Below are 22,348 nucleotides of genomic sequence, written 5' to 3'. Positions count from 1 at the left end.
CTGGCTCCCTTCATGCCAGGTCAAAACCCATTCTCTTTATCCTTGATGTGTTCATGGATAAGTAAGTAGGTTTTTTTTTAAATTTATTTATTTATTAAAGATTTCTGTCTCTTCCCCGCACCGCTTCCCATTTCCCTCCCCCTCCCCCAATCAAGTCCTCCTCCCTCCTCAGCCCAAAGAGCAATCAGGGTTCCCTGCCCTGTGGGAAGTCCAAGGAACCCCCACCTCCATCCAGGTCTAGTAAGTTGAGCATCCAAACTGCCTAGGCTCCCCCAAAGCCAGTACGTGCAGTGGGATCAGAAACCCATTGCCATTGTTCTTGAGTTCTCAGTAGTCCTCATTGTCCGCTATGTTCAGCAAGTCCGGTTTTATCCCAGGCTTTTTCAGACCCAGGCCAGCTGGCCTTGGTGAGTTCCCAATAGAACATCCCCATTCTCTCAGTGTGTGGGTGCACCCCTTGCGGTCCTGAGTTCCTTGCTCGTGCTCTCTCTCCTTCTGCTCCTGATTTGGACCTTGAGATTTATGTCCAGTGCTCCAATGTGGGTCTCTGTCTCTGTCTCCTTTCATCACCTGCTGAAGGTTAATATTCAGGAGGATGCCTATATGTTTTTCTTTGGGTTCTCCTTATTTAGCTTCTCTAGGATCACTAATTATAGGCTCAATGTCCTTTGTTTATGGCTAGAAACCAAATATGAGTGAGTACATCCCATGCTCCTCTTTTTGGGTCTGGCTTACCTCACTCAGGATAGTGTTTTCTATTTCCACCCATTTGCATGCAAAATTCAAGAAGTCCTTGTTTTTTACTGCTGAGTAGTACTCTAATATATATATATATATATATATATATATATATATATATATATATATATATATATATTCCATACTTTCTTCATCCATTCTACCATTGAAGGGCATCTAGGTTGTTTCCAGGTTCTGGCTATTACAAACAATGCTGCTATGAACATCGTAGAGCATATACTTTTGTTGTATGATAAGGCCTCTCTTGGGTATATTCCCAAGAGTGGTTATTGCTGGGTCCAGGGGTAGGTTGATCCCGAATTTCCTGAGAAATCGCCACACTGCTTTCCAGAGTGGTTGCACAAGTTTGCATTCCCACCAGCAAAGGCTATCATTGGTGTTTTTTATTTTAGCCATTCTGACAGTTTTAAGATGGTATCTTAAAATTGTCTTGATTTGCATTTCCCTGATCGCTAAGGAAGTTGAGCATGACCTTAAGTGTCTTGTAAGTAGGTTCTTACATTTGGGGTAGTTATCTATCTTTGGAGGCATTTGATGGCTTCTATATTCTCTCACTTGCGAAGAGCCAACATTTTCTTTGTTCCAGTGTAAACTAAGTACACATTCCTTAAATGCTAGTGAAAACATGGAAGGAGGGGGTAATGCATAAACTTCTAACCTAGCCTTGCACAGAATAGGCTTTCAAGAAATGTCACCCTCCAAGTGCTTCACTCTCCCAGAGTGACTGAATTGTGCTGCAGGCTTGTTTAGCAATGTAGCCAATATGGCAGTAATGAACCAGATTGCTTAGATAATTGGCATTCTTGCCTCCAATTGCAAGATTGATGGGTTCAATATAAGTCTATGCAGCCACCCATTCTTGTAATAGAGAGTTCTCATTAAGGAAATGGATTAATTGGCTTACTGATGTTTTACTGAGAGCCAGATTTGAATAAGTGGACTCGGCAGAACTGAGAAAAGAAAATTAAGCACTAATAATGAGAGAAATTTGCTTGTTTAGGCTGAAATCTCAGCCACAGGCTCAAGTCAAGAATATCAGTTTGCTGTTTATAAGTGGAAATAAACATTTAGGTCCAATAGATAAATCTCTCTCTTTCTTTCTCTCTTACACACAGAGATAGATAGATAGATAGATAGATAGATAGATAGATAGATAGATAGATAGATAGATAGATGGATGGATGGATGGATGGATGGATGGATGGATGGATGGATGGATGGATGGATGGATGGATGGATAGATGGATAGATAGATAGATAGATAGATAGATAGATAGATAGATAGATAGATAGATAGATAGATAGACAGACAGACAGAGGCAGACAGACACACACTGGATGCTATCATTTCTTCTACATTTTCATGGGGAATCTTAGAATTTTTAGAATTTTGTGTCTGAATAGAGCCATAGTATACATTGTTTCCACAAACTAATAATTCAAATCTGGGGAAAAGTCAGTTAGAATTAGTATTTTCTTTCTTCTCCCATTTCCCCGATATTAGTAACAATGGTTTACTTGTTGATTTTGGTCACATGCATCCCATTTTAAGATCTTGGTATTTGCTACATAATTTCCTATCTGGAAATCTTTTCCCCACATATATGCATGCATGGCTTTCTCCTTCAAAGCTTCAGGTTGTGTAAATACTGTTTCTCAAGGATTACGTCCCTCACTATCTATTTCAAAATAATACCCATGCCAATTTTTTTTACATCCTATTCCATACATGGTGGAGGTCTTTTTTCATCCTGGCCTTATATATTTGCTAGTTTTCATCAGATCTATCACATGAAATATTATTTCCCTGTTTTGGTTTTTTCAAGCTTGGTGCTGGATAGTTTTATGTCAGCTTAACACAAGCTAAGGTCATCTGAGAGGAGGGAACCTCAGTTAAGAAAATGTCTGTAGGCAGATCTGTAAGGCATTTTCTTAATGAGTTATTGATGGAAGAGGGCCCAGCCTATTGAGAGTGGTGTCACCCATGGCATGTGGTCCTGGATTCTATAAGAAAGCAGGCTGGGCAAGCCATGGAGACCAAACTAACAAGCACTTCTCTCCATGGCCTCTGCAAGAACCCCTTTGTCTCCAGGTTCCTGCCCTGAATGAGGTCTTGCTCTTACTGCCTTTGACGATAAACTGCTATATGGAACTAATATATGGAGTGAAATAAACCATTTCCTCCCAACTTGCTTTTTGGTCATGATGCTTCAGCACAGAAATGGAAAGGCTAAGCTATCCTTCCTTTAGGCTGACGTTTTGGTCTGTTTTGAATTTCAAGTGTGCTTGGGACCTAATAATTACTCAACAATGTTACTTGAATAAGTCACTAAATTGACCTTTTGATGTAAATTAGGGAGACTCTTGGTTTGGGGGCTAAAGTAAAAGCTAATTTATGTAAAAGAATCCTAAGTTTTAACCTTCATCGGAACCACCTTTTTTCCATTTATATAATAATTTATACAATATTTTTAGGGGCACAGTAAGTCAATCATAATATTTACTATCTTACATCCAAATGTACCACAAAGAAGGCATTGCTGCATAAAAAGAAGATGAGAATCATATTATACCAGCTCTGGGCTATGCTATTTTGATAGTATTTTTTTCATTTTAATATAAAAGTCTGTTTCTAATATGAAGTCAGACCTTGGAGAAATCTTTATATAAATTTAAAGTAGAAACCCTACTACAGTATTGATAGAAAAGTACATATGAAGTTTACATTAGACTATAGTAGATACATATTTCTGCCTTCTCACATCAAATATAGCCAAAATAAGCCCAATTAACTGAAAACTTTCAATAATCAAACTTTTCCAATAAAAGGTGAATACTCGGTCATTGCCTGCCTCTCTCTGAAAGGCTAAAAGCATTGTGTTTCATCATGTCAATTCTCTAACCGTCTGTTATCAATACTGACTGCTTTAATTACTCTTAGTGAATTCTTTTACATTCTGAAATTACATCTCCTTTAAATAGCACCCCCAGATCCTGTCAGTTCCACTTGAGCTAAATGATACAAAGAAGCCAGAAAAGAAAGGAGAACGGCAGATTAGTTAGTCCATTAGAAATTAGAAATCCTAGACTTAGCAAAGGGAAGAGATACATGGGGGGTTAGTGGTCATGTAGCCACCATGCGCAGGAATGGAACTCTTGGGATGATGCTGGCATCTGAAGCAACTATGTCAAAGATAAGAAAGTGCCTATGTAGAATTAGATACTGTTTCAACCTTGACAAATTATTTAACAATGTGTTAATGATCTGTACTGGATAAGAATTGGAAGAACATGGATTTGATCTCTCACTGTTACTTCCGTGAATGGTCCTGTTTCCTATGCTATTCAATTAATTTGAATATAGCAAGCATGGAAATCATTACCCACCAAGCCAATAGGTAATCAAAATCATATTGTTGCTTGTCCTCTGATCTCATGGCTGCATTCCCAGCAGCAATGGCATTTGACTCAATGAACATTAAGAGCTGAGCTATTATATCTTTTGATTTCACATTGGGCAGGGGCTGTCTGCGTCTTTCAGCTGCTCTTTACCTCCTCTGGCAGGAGTAAACGTGGGAAGTGGCTTAAACTATACACTGAGAGGATCTTCCTGGGGGGAAAATAGTTTCCAAAAGGTGAGGCAAAATAAATATTCAAATAAGTATTGTAAGCTACATCTCATTTGGTAATGGCATCAGGACCTCTTTCCCAAAGCTAAGATTTCCTTTTGCTCAGGATATGAGATGCACGGTAGCAGCAGCCAACTGTCCCATCCTCTGTACAGGTAAGAAGAGGAGAAAACATAGATACCACTAGCTTGTTCAAGAAACTCTGAGAGATGTAAATAATTTTTGTCAATAGCTACATGGAGAAACCAATGGTTATGGCATCTATGCGTGGTTCTTACTGGCAATTACAGATGGGGTTTTTGCTTGACTTTGTTAAACAATACCGACAATATTTCAGAGATTATTGTAAACTGTCTCACACACTGGGGTTAATAGGCACGAGAAATGTCTTTCCTAATGGCTTTTCTGATGATGCTCAACCCATAGACACACTTCTTAATTAGTTTCCTGCAGTTAATAAAACATTTGGGGAAATCACTATTACAGTTTCTCTGGTTTGAGTTCAACCATCTCTCATACACGTTTCATTAAGGATGTAACTTGTGGAAAAATGTGTGAAAAAATAATTATAGTATTTTTTCAAAGCTAGCCAAGTAGACAAAGTCTACAAATATCTAGATTTTTAAATATCTACTATTATGGGGTGTTTAAGGTTGTTTAGACCCCACAAACAATTCTTGATATACCATCAAAATCTTGAAGTTAAATTTAATTTTTTTTAAAAAAGGGCATAACATCTTTCTTCTATGTTTTCTGGTAGTAAAGTGAAGGCAATTGAAGAAGATGCCCAATGTCAACCTCTGGCGTGCACACGTATACATGTAACTACACACATGTCAACATGAATACACACACATGCCAGGGTTTTAAAAAATCTAGATACTATGCCCAGTTAATTTATTGAAACATGATTAAGTCTTCTAATAAGTGAGAGCAACAAGTTGTTAAATTGAACACCTCTCTTCTCAGCCACTGAGGAGTCAATATAGGCCAAGCACAGGTCAGTGAGAAGTCAGCTGTTTTCCACTGTGAGCTTCCAGATACATATGATGGAAACACACACACACACACACACAGAGAGAGAGAGAGAGAGAGAGAGAGAGAGAGAGAGAGAGAGAGAGAGAGAGAGAGAGATGAGATGAGATCAAAGGTGATGCTTTAATTTAAATGCATATAATACTGTTGCATACTAAATTAAATGGAGTCAACTATGTGAGCATTCAGTTTCAGTGCTTAGAATGACCGAATAAAGAGTCAGGAAGAGCGACTGTCACAAGCCCAAGCACAAAGGCTAGCCACTGAATAGGAAATTCTTTGCATCTGTCAGCTACTACTTTGCCCTAAGGCATCGGCCAAACACCTCCACACTTCTAGTCCAGGCATTTAGTGTGAAGACAAGATCAGAGTCTATAACAGAATCAGACACAACAGAATCTTCCTCTCTCCCTTTCAGGCCATCCCCAAACACCTACCACCTATATACCTACATGCTGTGAACCCATGGAATACAGGCCAGGACTGCTAGCTGGCAAGAAGTCACAGGAATCTCATGGCAGATGTGAGCAACGGGCTTACATTCAGAAGTCCTGTTGACAATACATGGAAATCCACTTTTCCTATTTCATAAAATTCCTTAAAGGATCCTTACAATGTAGCGCTTTTTAATATTTACACCAAACAACATGAGCAATCATCATAGTCAAAAATATTTTCTGAAAGTTATTCCTAAAATAAGTGTCTGTTGCTTTCCCAGTTATGAACTGGCCTATATTAATGTTGTGTAACAGAGCATCTATTTTCCTTGTTTATTGAGACTTTAATGCTAGCATTTTGCTAAAGGCTTTTGGCTGATGGGGATTAATGGAGGGACAAATTATTCTGAAGATGTACTATTATTATTTTGTTTTAAACACGGCAATGTTTGCTGTGTACTTCATCTTAAATCTCAAAGTTCTTTCCAATTAGAGGCCAGCTTTCAGTTTTGCTTTCAATTTCTTGGTCTTTGTTATTTTCATTGTTTTAAGTTATGTACAGTGTTGCTATTTGCTACTTCAACTCTCGAGGATTTTCTCCAGAACTCCTAAGCAATCGTGCTGCAGGTTTAATCATCAAGTCTTTCACCCTTTGTCTGACCAACTTCCAAAGAAATTCCCATTGTGAGAGTCTAAAACATGGCTTACTGTTTAAGACCATCTGTAATGTATAGACATGCATGAATTTTAATTTCTTTTCATTTTCATACATGTCTATAATGAAGTATGATCACACACTCCCCCACTTCCTTCCTCCAACTCTACCCGTATCTCCCTAGCAATTCCCACTCCTAACTTCATATTGTAATTTTTTTTTCATAGCCAGCTAATGATGATTAGTGCTGCCAAGATAGGAATGGGCATGGGAGTCCATGGGGGACTGAGAAAGTCATCTAGAAGTAGCACTAACCTGAAAGAAATACAGGTGTTAGACAGCTGTGAAGGTTCACTGTGCTTTGTGAGCGTGACTGGGTGATGAAATGTTCAGAGCACTTTGGAGCTATACTTTTACATATGGCTTAAGGGCATTTCTAGGAAGAATTATTTGAGGGGTAAATATCTATTCTGAGTGTGGAGTCACTATCTCATGAGCTGGGGTTTCAGACTGAACAAGAAAGAAGAGAGAAACGGGGTGGGGCACAGAAATTCTCCTTTTCCTCCTTCCCAGAGCACTGAGATGAGACTGAGCAATTGCTGCACACTCCTGCCACCATAGGGTCACCCACTGCCATGACCACTGCCTCAGGACAGACTGATGTCCTTAAACTGTGACACAAAATCAATGCCTCCACCTAAGATGCTTCCTGTTAGGGGTTTCATCACAGTGACAATCCGGTAACTTTATTAAAGCCCCAATGCTACTTACAATGAAAATCTGTGTCTGCAAACTAAGTACAAATGTTGAATTCTCACAGGAAAAAGTCATGAAATGGAAAACTATGATTTAAGAACGTCTCTTGCTCCTCCTTCTCTGCCTCTACATAGCTGACACCAAGATAAGGACATGTCTGCTTATATTATATATTATTCTATAATAGTAATTGGCTTCTTTTCCCCTCACTGATTATGGCCCAACAAACTTAATATAATTCCACGTAAGTCCCTAAAATCAACCATGTCTATTGATGAAAGATTATGAATAGAATAAATCAGCAAACTGGCAAAGGCCAGAATATGTTTGTAGTGAAAAGTAGGTTTCTTTTTTAAATTTTATTTTGTAAAGCAAATGCTCCATTGATGGAATGTAAGCTTCAGGCTTGAACAGTGTGCAGTTCAAAATCTTTAGGATAGTTTAAGAATGTGTGTGAATATATGTGGTAGATTAGAATTTGACTCTACACTACAGTTATATAAATATTTAAGAAGCAAAATATTTCAGTAACATACGATGCTATAAAATTTTTGCTACTTAGTTTAAACATACACTTAATGACTCCGCTAACATAACTTGGAATAGATAGTACTAATAGGGTTTATTGTGCATACATTTGCCAAGGAGCTGTGGCTCTTAGATTTGTTCACGCCAAATTGATAACTAGAGAAATAATTTATGTGACCTGTAAATCATAAGAAACACTTTCCACAAGTATCACCACATCTTGTTTATATTTCCAGTTACTTAACCACACATTTGCAAGAGGAAATTTGATTGCTTGAAAATTATAGCTTAAGTCAGCCAGTCATTAAAATGCATTTACAAGTCTGCCATCTCCAAGCACAGCTACCGCCGCATGCTCAGTCATGGGAAGATGATCAGAGATTGCTATCGGTCTAATGTAGAATGACAAAATGTTCTAGAAACACTCTGGCAAAGGGGTAGCTTGCAAATAGCATAGAAAAGTCACTTCACAATTTTCCTGCAACAGGGATTAAGCTGAACCCTACAAAGTTAGTAATAAGCTAATACCAGAGTAAACAGTCCCTTAGAGACCATGAGAGCAAACTCTTCAAGCCAGTGATACACTTACAGAAGCAGAGGCATAGATACCAAGAGCATGTAAGAAGAAAACAGCTTCCTGTATCTGGCAGTCTTTATGTTGTAGCCCTATAGAGTCTTTCATAATGACAGTCATCAGGATGTTCTACAATGCTATCGAGCAGGAACATGCAGTTCTCATGGGGAAATATCACTCTTGAAAGTTGGTGATTATCTTTGAAAGTAACTACATTTAATGACGGTTAAACTAAAGTTCACCAGAGACTGAAAATTAGAAAATAGCATTTAGAAACCTTGAGATCCAGAAAGAACCAGACGATGACATTACAGGTAATGCCAGGCTGATATGGACTTACCTGAGATGCACATCATATCCTTTGATCAAGGACCTCATATAGAAGATACAGTAAAATGAATGCACTCATCAGTACGTATGACGGTCACTACTTACAGTGCACTCAGATACAGGTGAGGCATGCTTCTGATAAAGGCGTCAGACTGAAAAGCTGTGCTTTATTAACACGCTCTGTGTTTATTTTAAACATATGAAGATACATTCTATTGACACTCCAGAGAGGGGATGGCATTCACAAGTTCCTGATAAATATTTCGACACTCCTGGTAAATGATTCATTGATTACCATCTTATTCTCTGGGAACTACAAATGGTCACTATTTCTGTAACTCTATTTGATTAATTTCTGTGATAATCAGCTGAGGGATAAAATAACCAGAATCCATTTATAGTATTGTATCTTTCCACATTAGCTGCTTATTGGCAATAGAATAATATTAGTTGTGAGAACCCAAATAAATTTGAGATATTTTCTGCCACAATCATTGTTACATTCTACTTTATCCAGTGCTTTCTCAAGAATAATTCATTTTCTGAAGCAAAATATGCACTTCTTTTGTCACAGAGCAGTGGCTCTTCTCAACTGGATTATGAGAACACAGTGTGCATACTTTGTTTACTGAGATGATATCATTCCTTTCTAAAGTCTTTCTTTTGTTGCCTTCTCATTAAACTATAATCTATCTAGAGTGTTCTGAAATTTGGGGTTTCAACAGAAACAATAAGAGACTGAGTCTCAACAGGGAGAGAAAATGAATCACTCAAGAGAAACAAGTTCAAGCAATGTAAATTAATTTGTTATTGAGCAGTCTTTCTGAATGACTGCCAAAATGTTTTCCTCTAATCCAGCGCTTACTGATCTGTTTGCTTGTACCTAATAATATCTTGCCCAGATTCTTAAGCAAAGAAATGAAGGTAAATAGTTTCGTTGCCTTTTGGCTGTCTCTTCTCCAATACTGAAAAGGTTCCTAGATGCCAGAGGGACAAATGAGTGGGGTGAGACTTCTGTAAATAATTGGAGAGGCTCAAGGACCTTATGAAATGTTCTGAAGATAGTGGACAACTTTGAAGCAACAGACGCTTTTGTCTGATACCATGTTCCTAGCTGTGGGAGGGCAAAGTTTTCAAAACAGCAATATATTCATGTTTATATTACGTGTACACATAAAGAAAAAGCTGCAGAGGGAAAGACTTACCAGAATGTCTTCCAAGATTTTCCTGAGTTCTTCATGACCATGCCTTTCAGCCAGATGCAGCATGTCTGAACCATCCATGTTCTTCAACCTGGCTGCCCAGGTTGCCCCTGAACACTGAAGCAGATGAAGAGCCAGATTCTTTAAGCCAAACTTGGCTGCACAGTGGAGAAGTGTTGGGAGCTCTCTGGCATGAGTATCTGGAGACACATGAAATAAAAGGTTGAATATATTATATTTGCACTGCCATGAAATAGCCAAATACAACCTAGTCTTGAGAATCACACCCAGAAAGCTGAGCAGAACTTCAGTAAGTGTAAGAAACTGACTGTCATTGCAATGAAGACACTCCTTCCTGTTTTCTTAAAATAAATACAAATGACTATTATCACTAGCATAATGCGCCAATCTTAATTGTGGAGCAGGTTTGAAATTACTACAAGTGTTTTACTGTTCACATTTCAAAAAATGTACTTGGCCTTTCTTGTATGATATGCAAAGTTTGCAAATATTTTAGAAGGTAAGATTTTTATTGGCAAACATTGACATGATTTAAGGTCTCTACCGACTTTCAATAAAAATAATGTATTCTCTTGAAAACACGCAATTCATAAATTTTATTTATTTGCAATGACTTTCATTATAGGCTATTTTCTACAGTGATCAAAACAGGTCAAACTTAACAATACAAATATCAATCTGGTAATTTAAATTCTCACATGCCGTGGTTACCTCATTCTTTGTCACATTAGAAAATATAATATTCAAGTGCCATCTCTTGCCAACGCATGCCCTGTCATGGTTCCTGCATCCTGTCAGTCTGGCAGGCTAAGTCCCTCGTAATTCAGTTTCAGTGTTTTATTAATTATTTACTAATTACAGGAATATATACATCCTTTAACATCAACAACTTATCTTGGTATCCTCAAGTTAGTATATTATATTAAAAACAACAAATAACTCACTTGGGAATCTATTTCTACACAGTGGAAGGAGTGGCCAGCACTGTCTAGTGGCTCCTCCCTGTATCTTGAGTGTCCAATGTCAAAGAATTCAAACTGACCAGGTGATATAACCATGACTCTACTATATTACTACTATGTGCCTTTCCTTGATCATCATTGTCCTGGTTAGCTTTATGTCAACTTGACACAAGCCAGAATCATCAGAGGAGAGGGAGCCTCAATTCAGAAAATGCTTCTATAAGATCAGTTGGTAGGCATGTCTCTGGGGGCATTTTCTCTTCTTTGTTTTCTCCTTTCTAAAAGTCAAAGCATATTTATTGAGTATCTGCTTTGTCTGGACCCATCTCCCTAGCTATATGTAGGGAATAGGAGGCATACAATAATGCTTTCTAGGAAATAGTTTACTAGGCAGTGAGCTAAGACAAAATTACCATAGAAACTCTGGAGAGGCCATAAATAACTTGCCTGTCACAGGCTATAAGAAAACAGGAATAATCCTTGTAAGTAGTTGCCAGGGTTATACTCAAAAATATTTTTTCACTGGTAGTTATCTTCAGTGGGAAGAGGCAGAATTGCAAAGTATCAGAATATAGGATGGATAAATCTAGAGCCTATATGTAATTTGAGAACTACAGTGAATGTGTATCAAGATTTTTTTCATTAGCCAGGTGGTGGTGATGTACACCTTTAATCCCAGTATTTGAGAGGGAGAGTCAAGAAGTTTAAGGCCAATCTGGTCTATGGAACAAGTGCCAGGATAGCCAAGCTACACAGAGAAGCCTTGTCTTGGGAAGAAAACAAAAAGATTTTTTGCTGATATTTTAAATGCCTCTGACATTAACAAAATGACAGCCAGGGACATTTCCTTAATTATTGATTGGTGGTGGGAGGGCCCATGACATCGTTAGTGGAGCTATTTCTGGCCAGTGGTTCTGGCTTCTATAGGACAGCAGGCTGAGCAAGCCATTCAGAGAAAGCCAGTAAGCAGCACACTTTTATGGCTTCTGCATCAGTTCTTGCCTCCAGGTTCCTGCCTTGTTTAATTTCTTGCTCTGATTTCCTTCAGATGAACAGTGATATGAAAGTGTAAGCCAAATCAACCTGTCTTCCCCAAGTTGCTTTGATCATGGTGTTTCATCATAGAAGTAGTAACCCTAACTAAGACAGTCATCTTCAGGATTTAACACTAGTTCATATGATCACTAAATATTTTTCCTTAAAGTTGTTTATATATGTATTGTCATTAAATTTTTTACAGAAGCATCATTTGTATTGGAAACTTAAATAATACAAGAGATAGAAGGCAGAATCTCAGGCATTGAAGATACAATAGAGGAAATATACTCATTAGTCAAAGAAAATGTTAAACCTAACAAAAGTTTAACACAAAATGTTCAGAAAATCTAGGACACCATGAATGGACCAAATCTAAAATAGGGATAGAAGAAGGAAAAGAAGTCCAACTCAAAGGCACAGAAAAAATACTTAACAAAATCATAGAAGAAAACTTTCCCAACCTAAAGAAGGATATGCCTATAAAAATACAAGAAGCTTACAGAATAATAATAATCTCACCACATAATAATCAAAACACTCAATATATAGAATAAAGAAAGAATATTAAGAGCTGCAAAGGAAAAATTCTGTGGGAACTTTTTAAGCCAAAAGCCTTTAAGATACTGGACCAATTTGGGCATGGCCATATGTGCTATATATACAGATATAGAAGTGGCTCCTTGGCTGCTGGATTTGGTTCCTGTTCCACCACTCATGCAGAGGACTGCTGATCTGTGAGTCCACCCCTAAACAAAGAAACCTTTTAATGTTCTCCATTATGGGATAGTGTGGGAGTATTTTATTATAATCAACAACAGAAGAAGGCCAAGTAACATATAAAAGCAGATCTATGAGAATTACACTAGACTTCTCAATGGAAACAATGAAAGCCAGAAGGTTCTGGTCAAGAATGATGCAGGCATTAAGAGACCACAAATGCCAGCCAAGACAAGAGTAAATTTCAATTCTGAACTTCTATGTCACAAATACAAGGCTACCCTCATATGTAAAAGTAACATTGCTAAAGCTTAAATCACATAGTAAGCCCCACTCACTAATAGTGGGAGACCTCAATACCCCACTGTCACTACTGGACAGGTCTACTAGAGAGAAATTTAATAGGGAAATAAGGGAACTAATAGATGCTATGACTCAAATGAACTTAACAGACATCTATAGAATATTCCATACAAGCATAAAAGAATATACCTTCTTCTCAGCACCTTATGGAACCTTCTCAAAAACTGACTATATACTCAGTAACGTAGCAACAACAACGAAACTGAGTTTTGAATTGCTTGTTCTTGTTTGGCTGTGGGCAGCATTCAGATATAAGTTATACATCCTAATCAGGGGAGGGGTTCAATTAGCCTTTGTTCTTAGTTATTTTCCTTAAACAAACAAAATTTAGTAAATGAAGAGTTTATATAATGTTTTAAAGTAAAAATAATAGATTTCTTCAAAAGACACAAAAACTTGAAGCTTGGATAAATTTTAGTACATAACTCTTCCTATTCACAGCAATTTTCATTAAATTGTTATTTAGTTTTTTTAAAAAACAGGATTTCATATAGTGCTGGAATTACACACATGTCCTGACATTCCCACCAAGCTTTCATTTAATTAATCAAGGTTTCTTGTATTAATTTTATTATCAAGGAATAAATAAACAAAGCTACAATTTACAGTAAGATATGGCAAAATTGCTGGGTCCCCCCCCCCCAGCTGAACAGTTATCATTTTTAGCTCTCTCAGCCAATGTTTGCCAAATAGAAATTTAAGACTAAGGTCCTTAAAATTCTGAGGGAATCTTTTAAAGAAACATCTGATCAGACATGTCTTTTACAAGTTCAAGAAAGCAGATGTGGTTTTGGGCAGCAAGGGAATTGAGTCACGTAGTATGCTCGTCTATGCAGGGTGCTTAAACTAAGAGAATCCTAAAAAAGGATGGCCAAGAAGTTGATTGGCAGACTCAAACCGGAGCTTTTAAGAGCTTAACCTAGGTGAGTAGAGTGACAAAATGGAGCATGTCCAGCTATAAAATGTAAGAATTAATTTAACATTTGACAGAGAGAAGGGTATGGAAGCTGACAGGGCAGGACACGTAATCTGTTTGTTCTCACAAATGACTCTCTCGGATATTAAACACTCACTCGCTCAGAGTGAGGGGCCAGGTGGCCACTTTGGGACAAACAGTGAGTCACACGAGAAAGCGATTAAAAGGCAGGTGATGCAGATTTTAATCCCAGCTCAGCCAGTAAATCTTTGGCTCTCCAAACAGTTCCTTCACCTTCCTGCTCCTCAGCTCTTTTATTTCTAAAAGTAGAAGGCTGTGGGTGAGGATTACAATAATTCTAATATTCTTCTGCTTTATGCCACAGACTCTCGGTGGCAGGGAAGTAGTTTTCCCTGTGTTTTAAATACAAAGAAATAGGGAAAGGGGCTGGGGAGATGGCTCAGTTAGTAAGGGATTTGCCACAGAGGCACGAGGACCTGAGTGTGGCTCCCTAACATCTCTGGCACATTAGAAAAGCAAAACAGCAGCAGTAGCATCAGTAGCAACAACAACCAAACACACAACTACACACACACACACACACAAAAAAAAAACCTGCTGCTGCCATCACTGCCATTAATGCTACCACCACAACAAAACAAAGTCAGATGTGTCACTGCCTGTTTCTGCAATACAATCATTGGTGACCTATAATGCAGGAGACCCTCTGGAACTTGCTGGCCAGTTTAGCCTAGCTGATGGGTAAGCTCCATCAACCATTAGATGTGCCCCCCCTCCCTCTCTCTCACACACACACACACTTTCTGTCTGTCTGTCTCAACAATAAGGTAGCCTAAATAAAACATGAACAATGACACCAGTTGATATACTGATATGTACTGGGGAAAAAAAAACCCTCACAGGTTCCCAGCCCTAAGTAAGAACTGTGGGCAACTATGACAACTGAGGAAGGGGAACAGTGAGAAGAACAGGTAGGTAAGGTCATAGAGGATTGAAAATGAACAATGTATAAAATATCATAATTAAATGCCAGTCTGTGCAATTAATAAATGATAATAAATGAAAATAAAATATTATTTATAAAATTCCAACGTGTGCCTGTGGTGTGTTTACTGCAAAGGAATAGAAAAGGAATAACCAGGAACAGCTGAAGCATGGAAGCAGACGGACCGGCTGAGATCACATGATTGGCCACTGAGGACCATGCCTTTCAGGGATATTGCTTTGCTTATTTTCCCATACATGGATCTCACAGAACTCCAAGTAACATATAGTGGAAAACAGTGAATGGATGGATGTGAAAGGCTGGAGTGCCTGAGCCCATTAGCAAGGAGGGTTCAGTATTTATTTCAGGTCTTCTGTTGTCTGGAACCTGAGATATTCTTTAAACACATTAAATGACTTATATAATAAAATAAACAAGGCCCTGATGAAAGCTAGATAGTCATTGGCTTGCTAATAGTACCAGGAGGAATTGAACAAGGCTTTAAGGAGAAGTATCAAATATAATGCCAAGATGAAATAAAAGTATAACATGAGAATTATTAGGAAACATTTAATGTTGGGTTATTCAGGAGAATTAATGATTAGAATATTTATCTTTGGCATATATGAATTTGTCTGTTGGCACCTAATAAATGTGTATGTCCTATATTTAATATAGGCTAATGGCTCAGTGGGTAAAGAACTTGAAGCTCAATTGTTTGGGCATGTGTTCAAATCTCCAGCAACACATAAGCCGGGTACAGAAAAGTGTGACTGCAGAACTAGCATTCCTGCAGTAAAGCAGAAGGCAGAGAAAAGACACCACTGGAATCTTGAGGGCTGGCTATCCTATTGGACATAGTAATGAACAGCATAGAGTCCTATATACAAGGTGGGAAATGAAAGTGATACCAAAGGATGTTCTGTGACACCTACAGAGACACCATGGAAGGTGTGGACTCTCATTTACAGGCATGCACACATACACATGTACACACACTCACCACATACAAAAACAGACTTTTACAGTACATTTCATATATTTATGTCCATTAAATATACACATAGTTCATATATATTAATGTATTTTATACATAGACCTATGTATCATCTATCTCTATGTATCTATCCACCTACCTACCTACCTATCTTTCTGTCTCTGTCACTATATCCATCTCTATCTCCTCTCTCTGCTGCTATGATCCTCAATACTCTGGAAGTACCCAACATAGTGCACATGCTCACCGGCCCTAATGTGGCTGAGGAAGCTACGTTTTCTGTAATTCACTTGACACCTGGCATCCCAACATCTCTTCTGTGATGTAGAGATTAAATAATACCACAGGAGCATTGTAGGGAATTAAATTAACTAATGTAAGGTGTTTCACCTCGTGATTGGCACAATTAAACACAAAACACAGATGCTAGCTATGGCTCGTAATAGTACATTGTTGTGGTTTTGTTTTCTTTTGCCTTAGAATTCCTTTCTCTTTCACCTGGGAGACAAAGGTGTTGCTTATTGAGTTTAGCTGAGCCAGTTCTCATTTTTGGTGGATGTATTTGTTTGGGCAAAATAATACAGTTCCTCTTTTCCTAAACTATCTCCCACTTTGACAGTGAGCTAAGTGACATTTCTTCCCACCTCTGGCAGGAAATACTCTGCATCACACAGACTTGAGAAGAGCGATGTAGAACATGTAGACATTAAGAGACTGTGGCAGTGGGCTGCTGGAAGTGGCGTGCAACTCCAGAGAGCTGAGCGCTCCAGAAGCATTGCTGCAGTTGCACTGGCTGAGTGTGCCGTCCTGGCCCCGTCTGCAGATTGTCACAGCTGTATTCAGCCTGTCTGATAAGGGACTAACCAGGTGTGCTCATGTATGAATCAGAACTAATGAAGCAGATGCCTAAAATGATCCTGACTCATTTTAGTGTTTCTCTTTGATATTCTCGGCTCTAGTATCTTGAATGCCAGTGAAAATTGCTGAAGACAACCCATTACACCAGTTTCTCAGTCCACAGTGATCCACATCCTAGAGACTCACACATAAATCCTTCCTATGATTCCCGTGTCTACAGTCTTAAAGTACAGGACTATCCCAAGTTTGTTTAAATGTTTCTTGCCATTCTACTCCGCAGGATAATATTTTCCATTTGGAAAATTCTCCATTATAAAGGTCATTTTTAAGTCAAAGGCAGATCATTACAACGTAAGAGAACACAGGAGCAGATTTTACTTCTTGTACACATCTGCCCTATCTTTACCTATCCTCTACTTTGAGTAAAGCATAAAAATAAATGTCAAATGAGGAAGTTTGTTGTCTAGACAAGGGCAAAATGACTAAGATGGGCTTAGAACAGTATTTTACTTATTTTAGAAAAGAGTCATGGAACTGAACTTAGAATTTCCTAAAATACCTTTTTAAAAGCAGACTGGGTGAGAAAGTAATAAAATAAGAATCTTCGTTAATATAGCTTTTGCTTTTAAGTAAACACAGATGTCTGTGGGTCACTGCATGACTTATAAGAATGTCAGTGTTGACCACGTTTTCAGTTCCCCATGGGTACAGTTCTCACAATATCCCAGTCTTCCCTGTATCTAAGCTAGAATATGTAGAAACAGACAATATGTTTAACAATGAAGCATTTCAGCACTGAATTATAGACCTGCTCTGGAAACACACTCAGGGTTATACCTGCTTCACTAACACTCAGATACATCTATTGTCTTACTCAAGGCCCTGTGGTTTTCCCTTTATTGTCTTAAGATGGATCTCTATATAAACAAGGGCATCCCAAACCTTATCAATTCAACATGAACATGAGACACAGATGAGGGTTCCTTAGGAGCAGGTATTTTGAAGCTGCCTCTGAAATAGAACTTTAGTGGCGAGAAGGTAAGTTATTTCTGTTGCTAACCACCATGCCCCAAAACAGTTTAGGGAGAAAGGGTTTATTTGAGCTTACAGTTTATAGTTCTCCCTCAATGGAAGCAAAGTGGGAAACTCAAGTCCGGAACTGAAGCAGAGACCACGAAGAAACACTGCTTGCCGCCTTGCTCCTCAGCTTGGCTTTTTATACAAGAAAGGAACCACCTGCCCAGGTGACACCACCCACTATGAGGCCCTCCCACATCCAACCCGAATGGAGAAAAGGCCCCACTGCCTTGCCCACAGGCTAATCTGATGGAGGTAACATTGCAGCTGAGGTTGCTTCTTCCCAGGTGACTCTAGTTCACAAACTGGACAACAGCTCAGCAGCATTTGAACGGAATCATGTTTATATCTATCTTTGTATTTTACTGTGTTTATTACATTATGTTCTTTTGTATTTCAAATGGGAATTGTTGTGTTATAGCTTTAATAGTATCTGATTTTCCAGGCAATGCTCAACAATAAAGAAGGATGAATTATGTAATCATCCGAGGTAGTGGGGGCTCACACCTTTAATCCTAGCACTTGGGAGGCAGAGGCAGATGGGTCTCTGTGAATTTGAGGATAGCCTGGTTTGCAGAGTGAATTTCAGGACACCTAAGGCTACACAAAGAAACCCTGTCTCAAACAAGCAAACAAAAGAAACCAAACAAATAAAGAATTATGTAATCATTTTTCTTCTGATTTTAGCTTTTTAGAAAAGTTACTTTATAAAAAGTTTGGTTGATTAAACAGTTTTTATCAGATTCTAATAATGGTTCACAACTTGTACTTGCCACCATTTTCCTAACTATCTTAGAGACAGACTAATATTTTTTCTTTCTCAAGATCCAGTGTGAGGATACATTATTTTACTGGTCTGTTTTGGAACAATGAGGGTCTGGTGAGCATGCCTGTCAATGGAGATCACTTGGGAACAAAACACTGATGATGCCCTGGGTCCCCACTAAAATTTGTGCTGAGCATGGCTTAGGCTGTTGTATTACAAAAGTTCTGTAGGTGGCTAAAATATTCCGTTCTTGATACTCAAGTGAGGCCTGAGGGTCATCAGCACCATCTTTACCTGTGCTTATCAGAAAGATATTTAAAACATACTTTAATCATACTGCACCAGAGCCATGCATTCAAGGATTGTGCACAAGTCAACCCAACTAAGTACTCATCATCTATGAAAATATAGGACCAATGCCATTGCATCCTTCCTCTTTAATCAAGTTTTTCCTTATTTACGAATAAAATATCCTTGATAACTCAGAAGGAAGAAAACTTTATTTTGACCATTATTTGAAAGAGAAAGGGAAGGGCTGGGACTCAACACTCTAACTGAAGCAGATGTATCACATAACCTATAATCTCCCTGTAAGCTATATCATGTGACCCAAAAACACCACAGTAAGCCTGAGCTTCAAAGATGTCTCTCAAGAAATTTGGGAACTAAGCCTTTAACCAGGGACTTTTGCAGAGCATTCCAGACCTAAACCAGATCACAAACAAACTCCCAAATTTTCATTCTTTTAGAGTTATCTAGAATTCTACCAAATGAGAGGCCTAACCCATTTCACATTCTACAACTCTATAGTTCCAATTTCATAAACCTAAACAAATATGATGCTGAAAAAGTTTATGAAGATTTCTGTCGTAGGATCTTTTTCTCTTTTATCCCAATTTCATCCTCATAGCTTTGTGTATACTTTCACTCATCTAGAGTTCTTATCTCCCTTCTCTTCCTCGCTGGGCCCCATCATTTGAGATTTAAAGTCCTACCGCTGAAGCAGACAATGCAAATTAATGTATGTTCCTCTGACAATCCCATGGGCCAAATGTGTCACATTGTTTAGATCATCAACTGCATATTTTCTTATTTCCTCAATTAAATTATAAGCATCTTGAATTTAAAAAATCATGTTATATTCCTTTTCAGCCCGAATTTGGCACCTTATTTTGTAAGTAAATAACAGAGTTAAAAATTTTGTTCACATATCTAACTCTTACTTCTTAAAAGATGGCATGTCTCTTGGCCTTCCCTCTTAATAGACCCCCATGGTTCTTCAGCTGTTTAGACATTTAGTTGCCTCACAATCAGCTGGGCTTCAGCTGATTCTTGCTGCTGCCTTAAAGCCTGACTGGCTCACAATAGATGTGCTTAACTAAAAACTAGCCCAAAAAATGCTTTAAACTTTAAGTGTTAATATGTAAATTCTAGACTTATATTTCTTTTTTTCCTTTGATATGGAAAAGACATGTTTCTTAGCCCTGTGCCTGTCTCATTCACCACAATATCTCAGTGTTTACAGATGCTGCATGCCAAGAGAACTAAACATTCTTTCAATAAACTATGCAGAAACAAAACTGTTTCTAAAATAGACCATGAGCTCACAGTAACATTTGACTATATAACTTTTGTCGGTAGCTCTTACATGTCTTATCTTGGTATATTTTATATATTTTGTACCATACAAACAATAACTTGTAATCATAGAAAATGTCCATTTGGAGGCTAGTGTGGTGGCTCAGAAAGTAATGCCTCTTGCGCATGGAGTCAAGTCTCACAATCTCAGTTTCTTCCATGAGATCAAACATGAGAAAACTGACTCCCACATGTTGTCCTCTGATCTTCAACATGAGTGTGTACCCCCCTACTCACAAATTTAGCAGATTTTTAAACAAGAAAATGTCCATTTGTTAAGATTTTTTAAAAACACAAGTACTTACATTATACAATCCCCACATAATTACTATAAACAGGTGAGGCAACCAATTTACACACTCCTATGTATGTCTACTATTCAACACTGAAATATCAAGCCAGCAAAAAAAACATGATAAAATTAATTTTGATAGTTGCATTAATATCGATGTCAAAATTTACATAACCATTGATCTTAGGAATACTGTGATTACACACAATGATGTGATAAATATTCATTACAAATATATGTATTCAAACCTATTCTTAGAATAAAACTCATGAGGTTAAGTCTACTAATTTTAGAATGGACACACAGTTTTACAGTCTGTGATTGAAAAAGTACATGGACCTATAAATGTTTGTCTTATTGGTTTTGACACAATGGATCAGTGGATAAAGTGCCTGCTGATCAAAACTTCTGATCTGAGTCCCCATGACCAATGTAAAGGTGGATGGAGAAAATTGATGGTCAAAAGTTGTCCTCTGTCTCTTGCACATGTGTCTACACACACACACCACACATGTGGCATGCAGGCACATACACACATATACATACACTAACAAAATATATTTAAATGTTTTCTCCATTATAGTATGGCCTTAAGAGATAGGAGTTATGTAAAACAATAGGCAGTTTCTTGGCAACATAAGTACTTAAAAAGTCACAGAGATTGGAATATAATAAAAAAATAATACTGTTGAAAAGTACTCACATTCTTTTGGAGGGTAAGTTTCAGTTTGGAGAGGTTTGAATTCATAGTATGGTATCTCATGCTTGAATAGAGATGCAAGCACACCATCAAGCTCCATCATGCTTTTCTGTTTTCAAAGGCAAAGGAAATGTAAAATTAGCTGATAGGATGCTCATGTTCCAGTGATTGGCCCCACATCCATGCCCACAGAGGTAGCACTAACTGAACTTAGTGTGCTACAAAATAGAAAGTTATCACATACAGAATCAGAATGGTTCTAGAACTAAGTATCTGAGGGAAAGAAATTGAAGGCACCTTCTTTGTTCCACTGTTCACAAGGAAGGAGAAGAAAGTAAACCAGGCCAGCCATTTAGAGGGATTTGATAAATAGTGGGTATCACACATTTTATAATTTCCTACTGTAGCTTATAACGAAGCAGGTGTGTACACAAGTGGAGAAAAGGCTTCAGGGCAGAAATTCCCAACCTGTGCGTCCTGAGCCTTTTAGTGATGGAGCTCCCCTTTCACAGGGCTCATCTAAGACCATTGGCATACATAGGTATTTACAATATAATTAACAGTACCAAAATCATAGTTATGAAGTAGCAACAAAACTAATTTTATGGTTGGGGGTCACCACAACATGAGAAACCGTGTTAAAGGGTCACAGCCTTGAGAAGGTTGAGAAGCACTGCTTTAGAAGGTTAGGAAAAGTTCTCTCTCTCTCTCTCTCTCTCTCTCTCTCTCTCTCTCTCTCTCTCTCTCTCTCTCTCTCTCTCTCTCTCTCTCTCTGTGTGTGTGTGTGTGTGTGTGTGTCTCCTTCCAAGAAGTTATTAAGTTAATTAAAAAGGATACGTCTTCAGTAAAAACAATATATTTTCCCTAGTCAACTTAATTTTTCTAACTTCTGAATGAGTCATTTCTTAACATTGCGACCATGAATACTGAAATAAACATTAAAACTCAAAGAAACTTGAGACTTTTAATTACTCTGTATTGCTGCTGAATAGCTATATGTGTAGTTAGAAAGTCACCTTGACTGACATGCAAATAATATGGTAGAAAAATGTTTTGACCTTCTGATCCAGGTCTCCTCTGTGAGTCTTAGTA

At 38.0% G+C, this 22,348-nt stretch overlaps 1 protein-coding gene across 1 annotated transcript in view; it reads right to left on the bottom strand.

Annotated features, from left to right (window-relative positions):
• Positions 1–22,348, bottom strand: part of Bank1 (B cell scaffold protein with ankyrin repeats 1) — a 218,011-nt gene that overhangs the window by 121,254 nt on the left and 74,409 nt on the right. Inside the window, exons 6-7 of the mRNA XM_075981274.1 lie at positions 21,260–21,365; positions 9,909–10,105 (exon numbers count right to left, since the gene is read on the bottom strand). Coding sequence (XP_075837389.1) covers positions 9,909–10,105; positions 21,260–21,365 — 303 coding nt within the window. The remainder of the gene's footprint in view (positions 1–9,908; positions 10,106–21,259; positions 21,366–22,348) is intronic.

The sequence above is a fragment of the Microtus pennsylvanicus genome, chromosome 7 (assembly GCF_037038515.1).
Source record: "Microtus pennsylvanicus isolate mMicPen1 chromosome 7, mMicPen1.hap1, whole genome shotgun sequence".
NCBI lineage: Eukaryota > Metazoa > Chordata > Mammalia > Rodentia > Cricetidae > Microtus > Microtus pennsylvanicus.
This window is presented reverse-complemented; position numbering and strand designations above follow the sequence as displayed.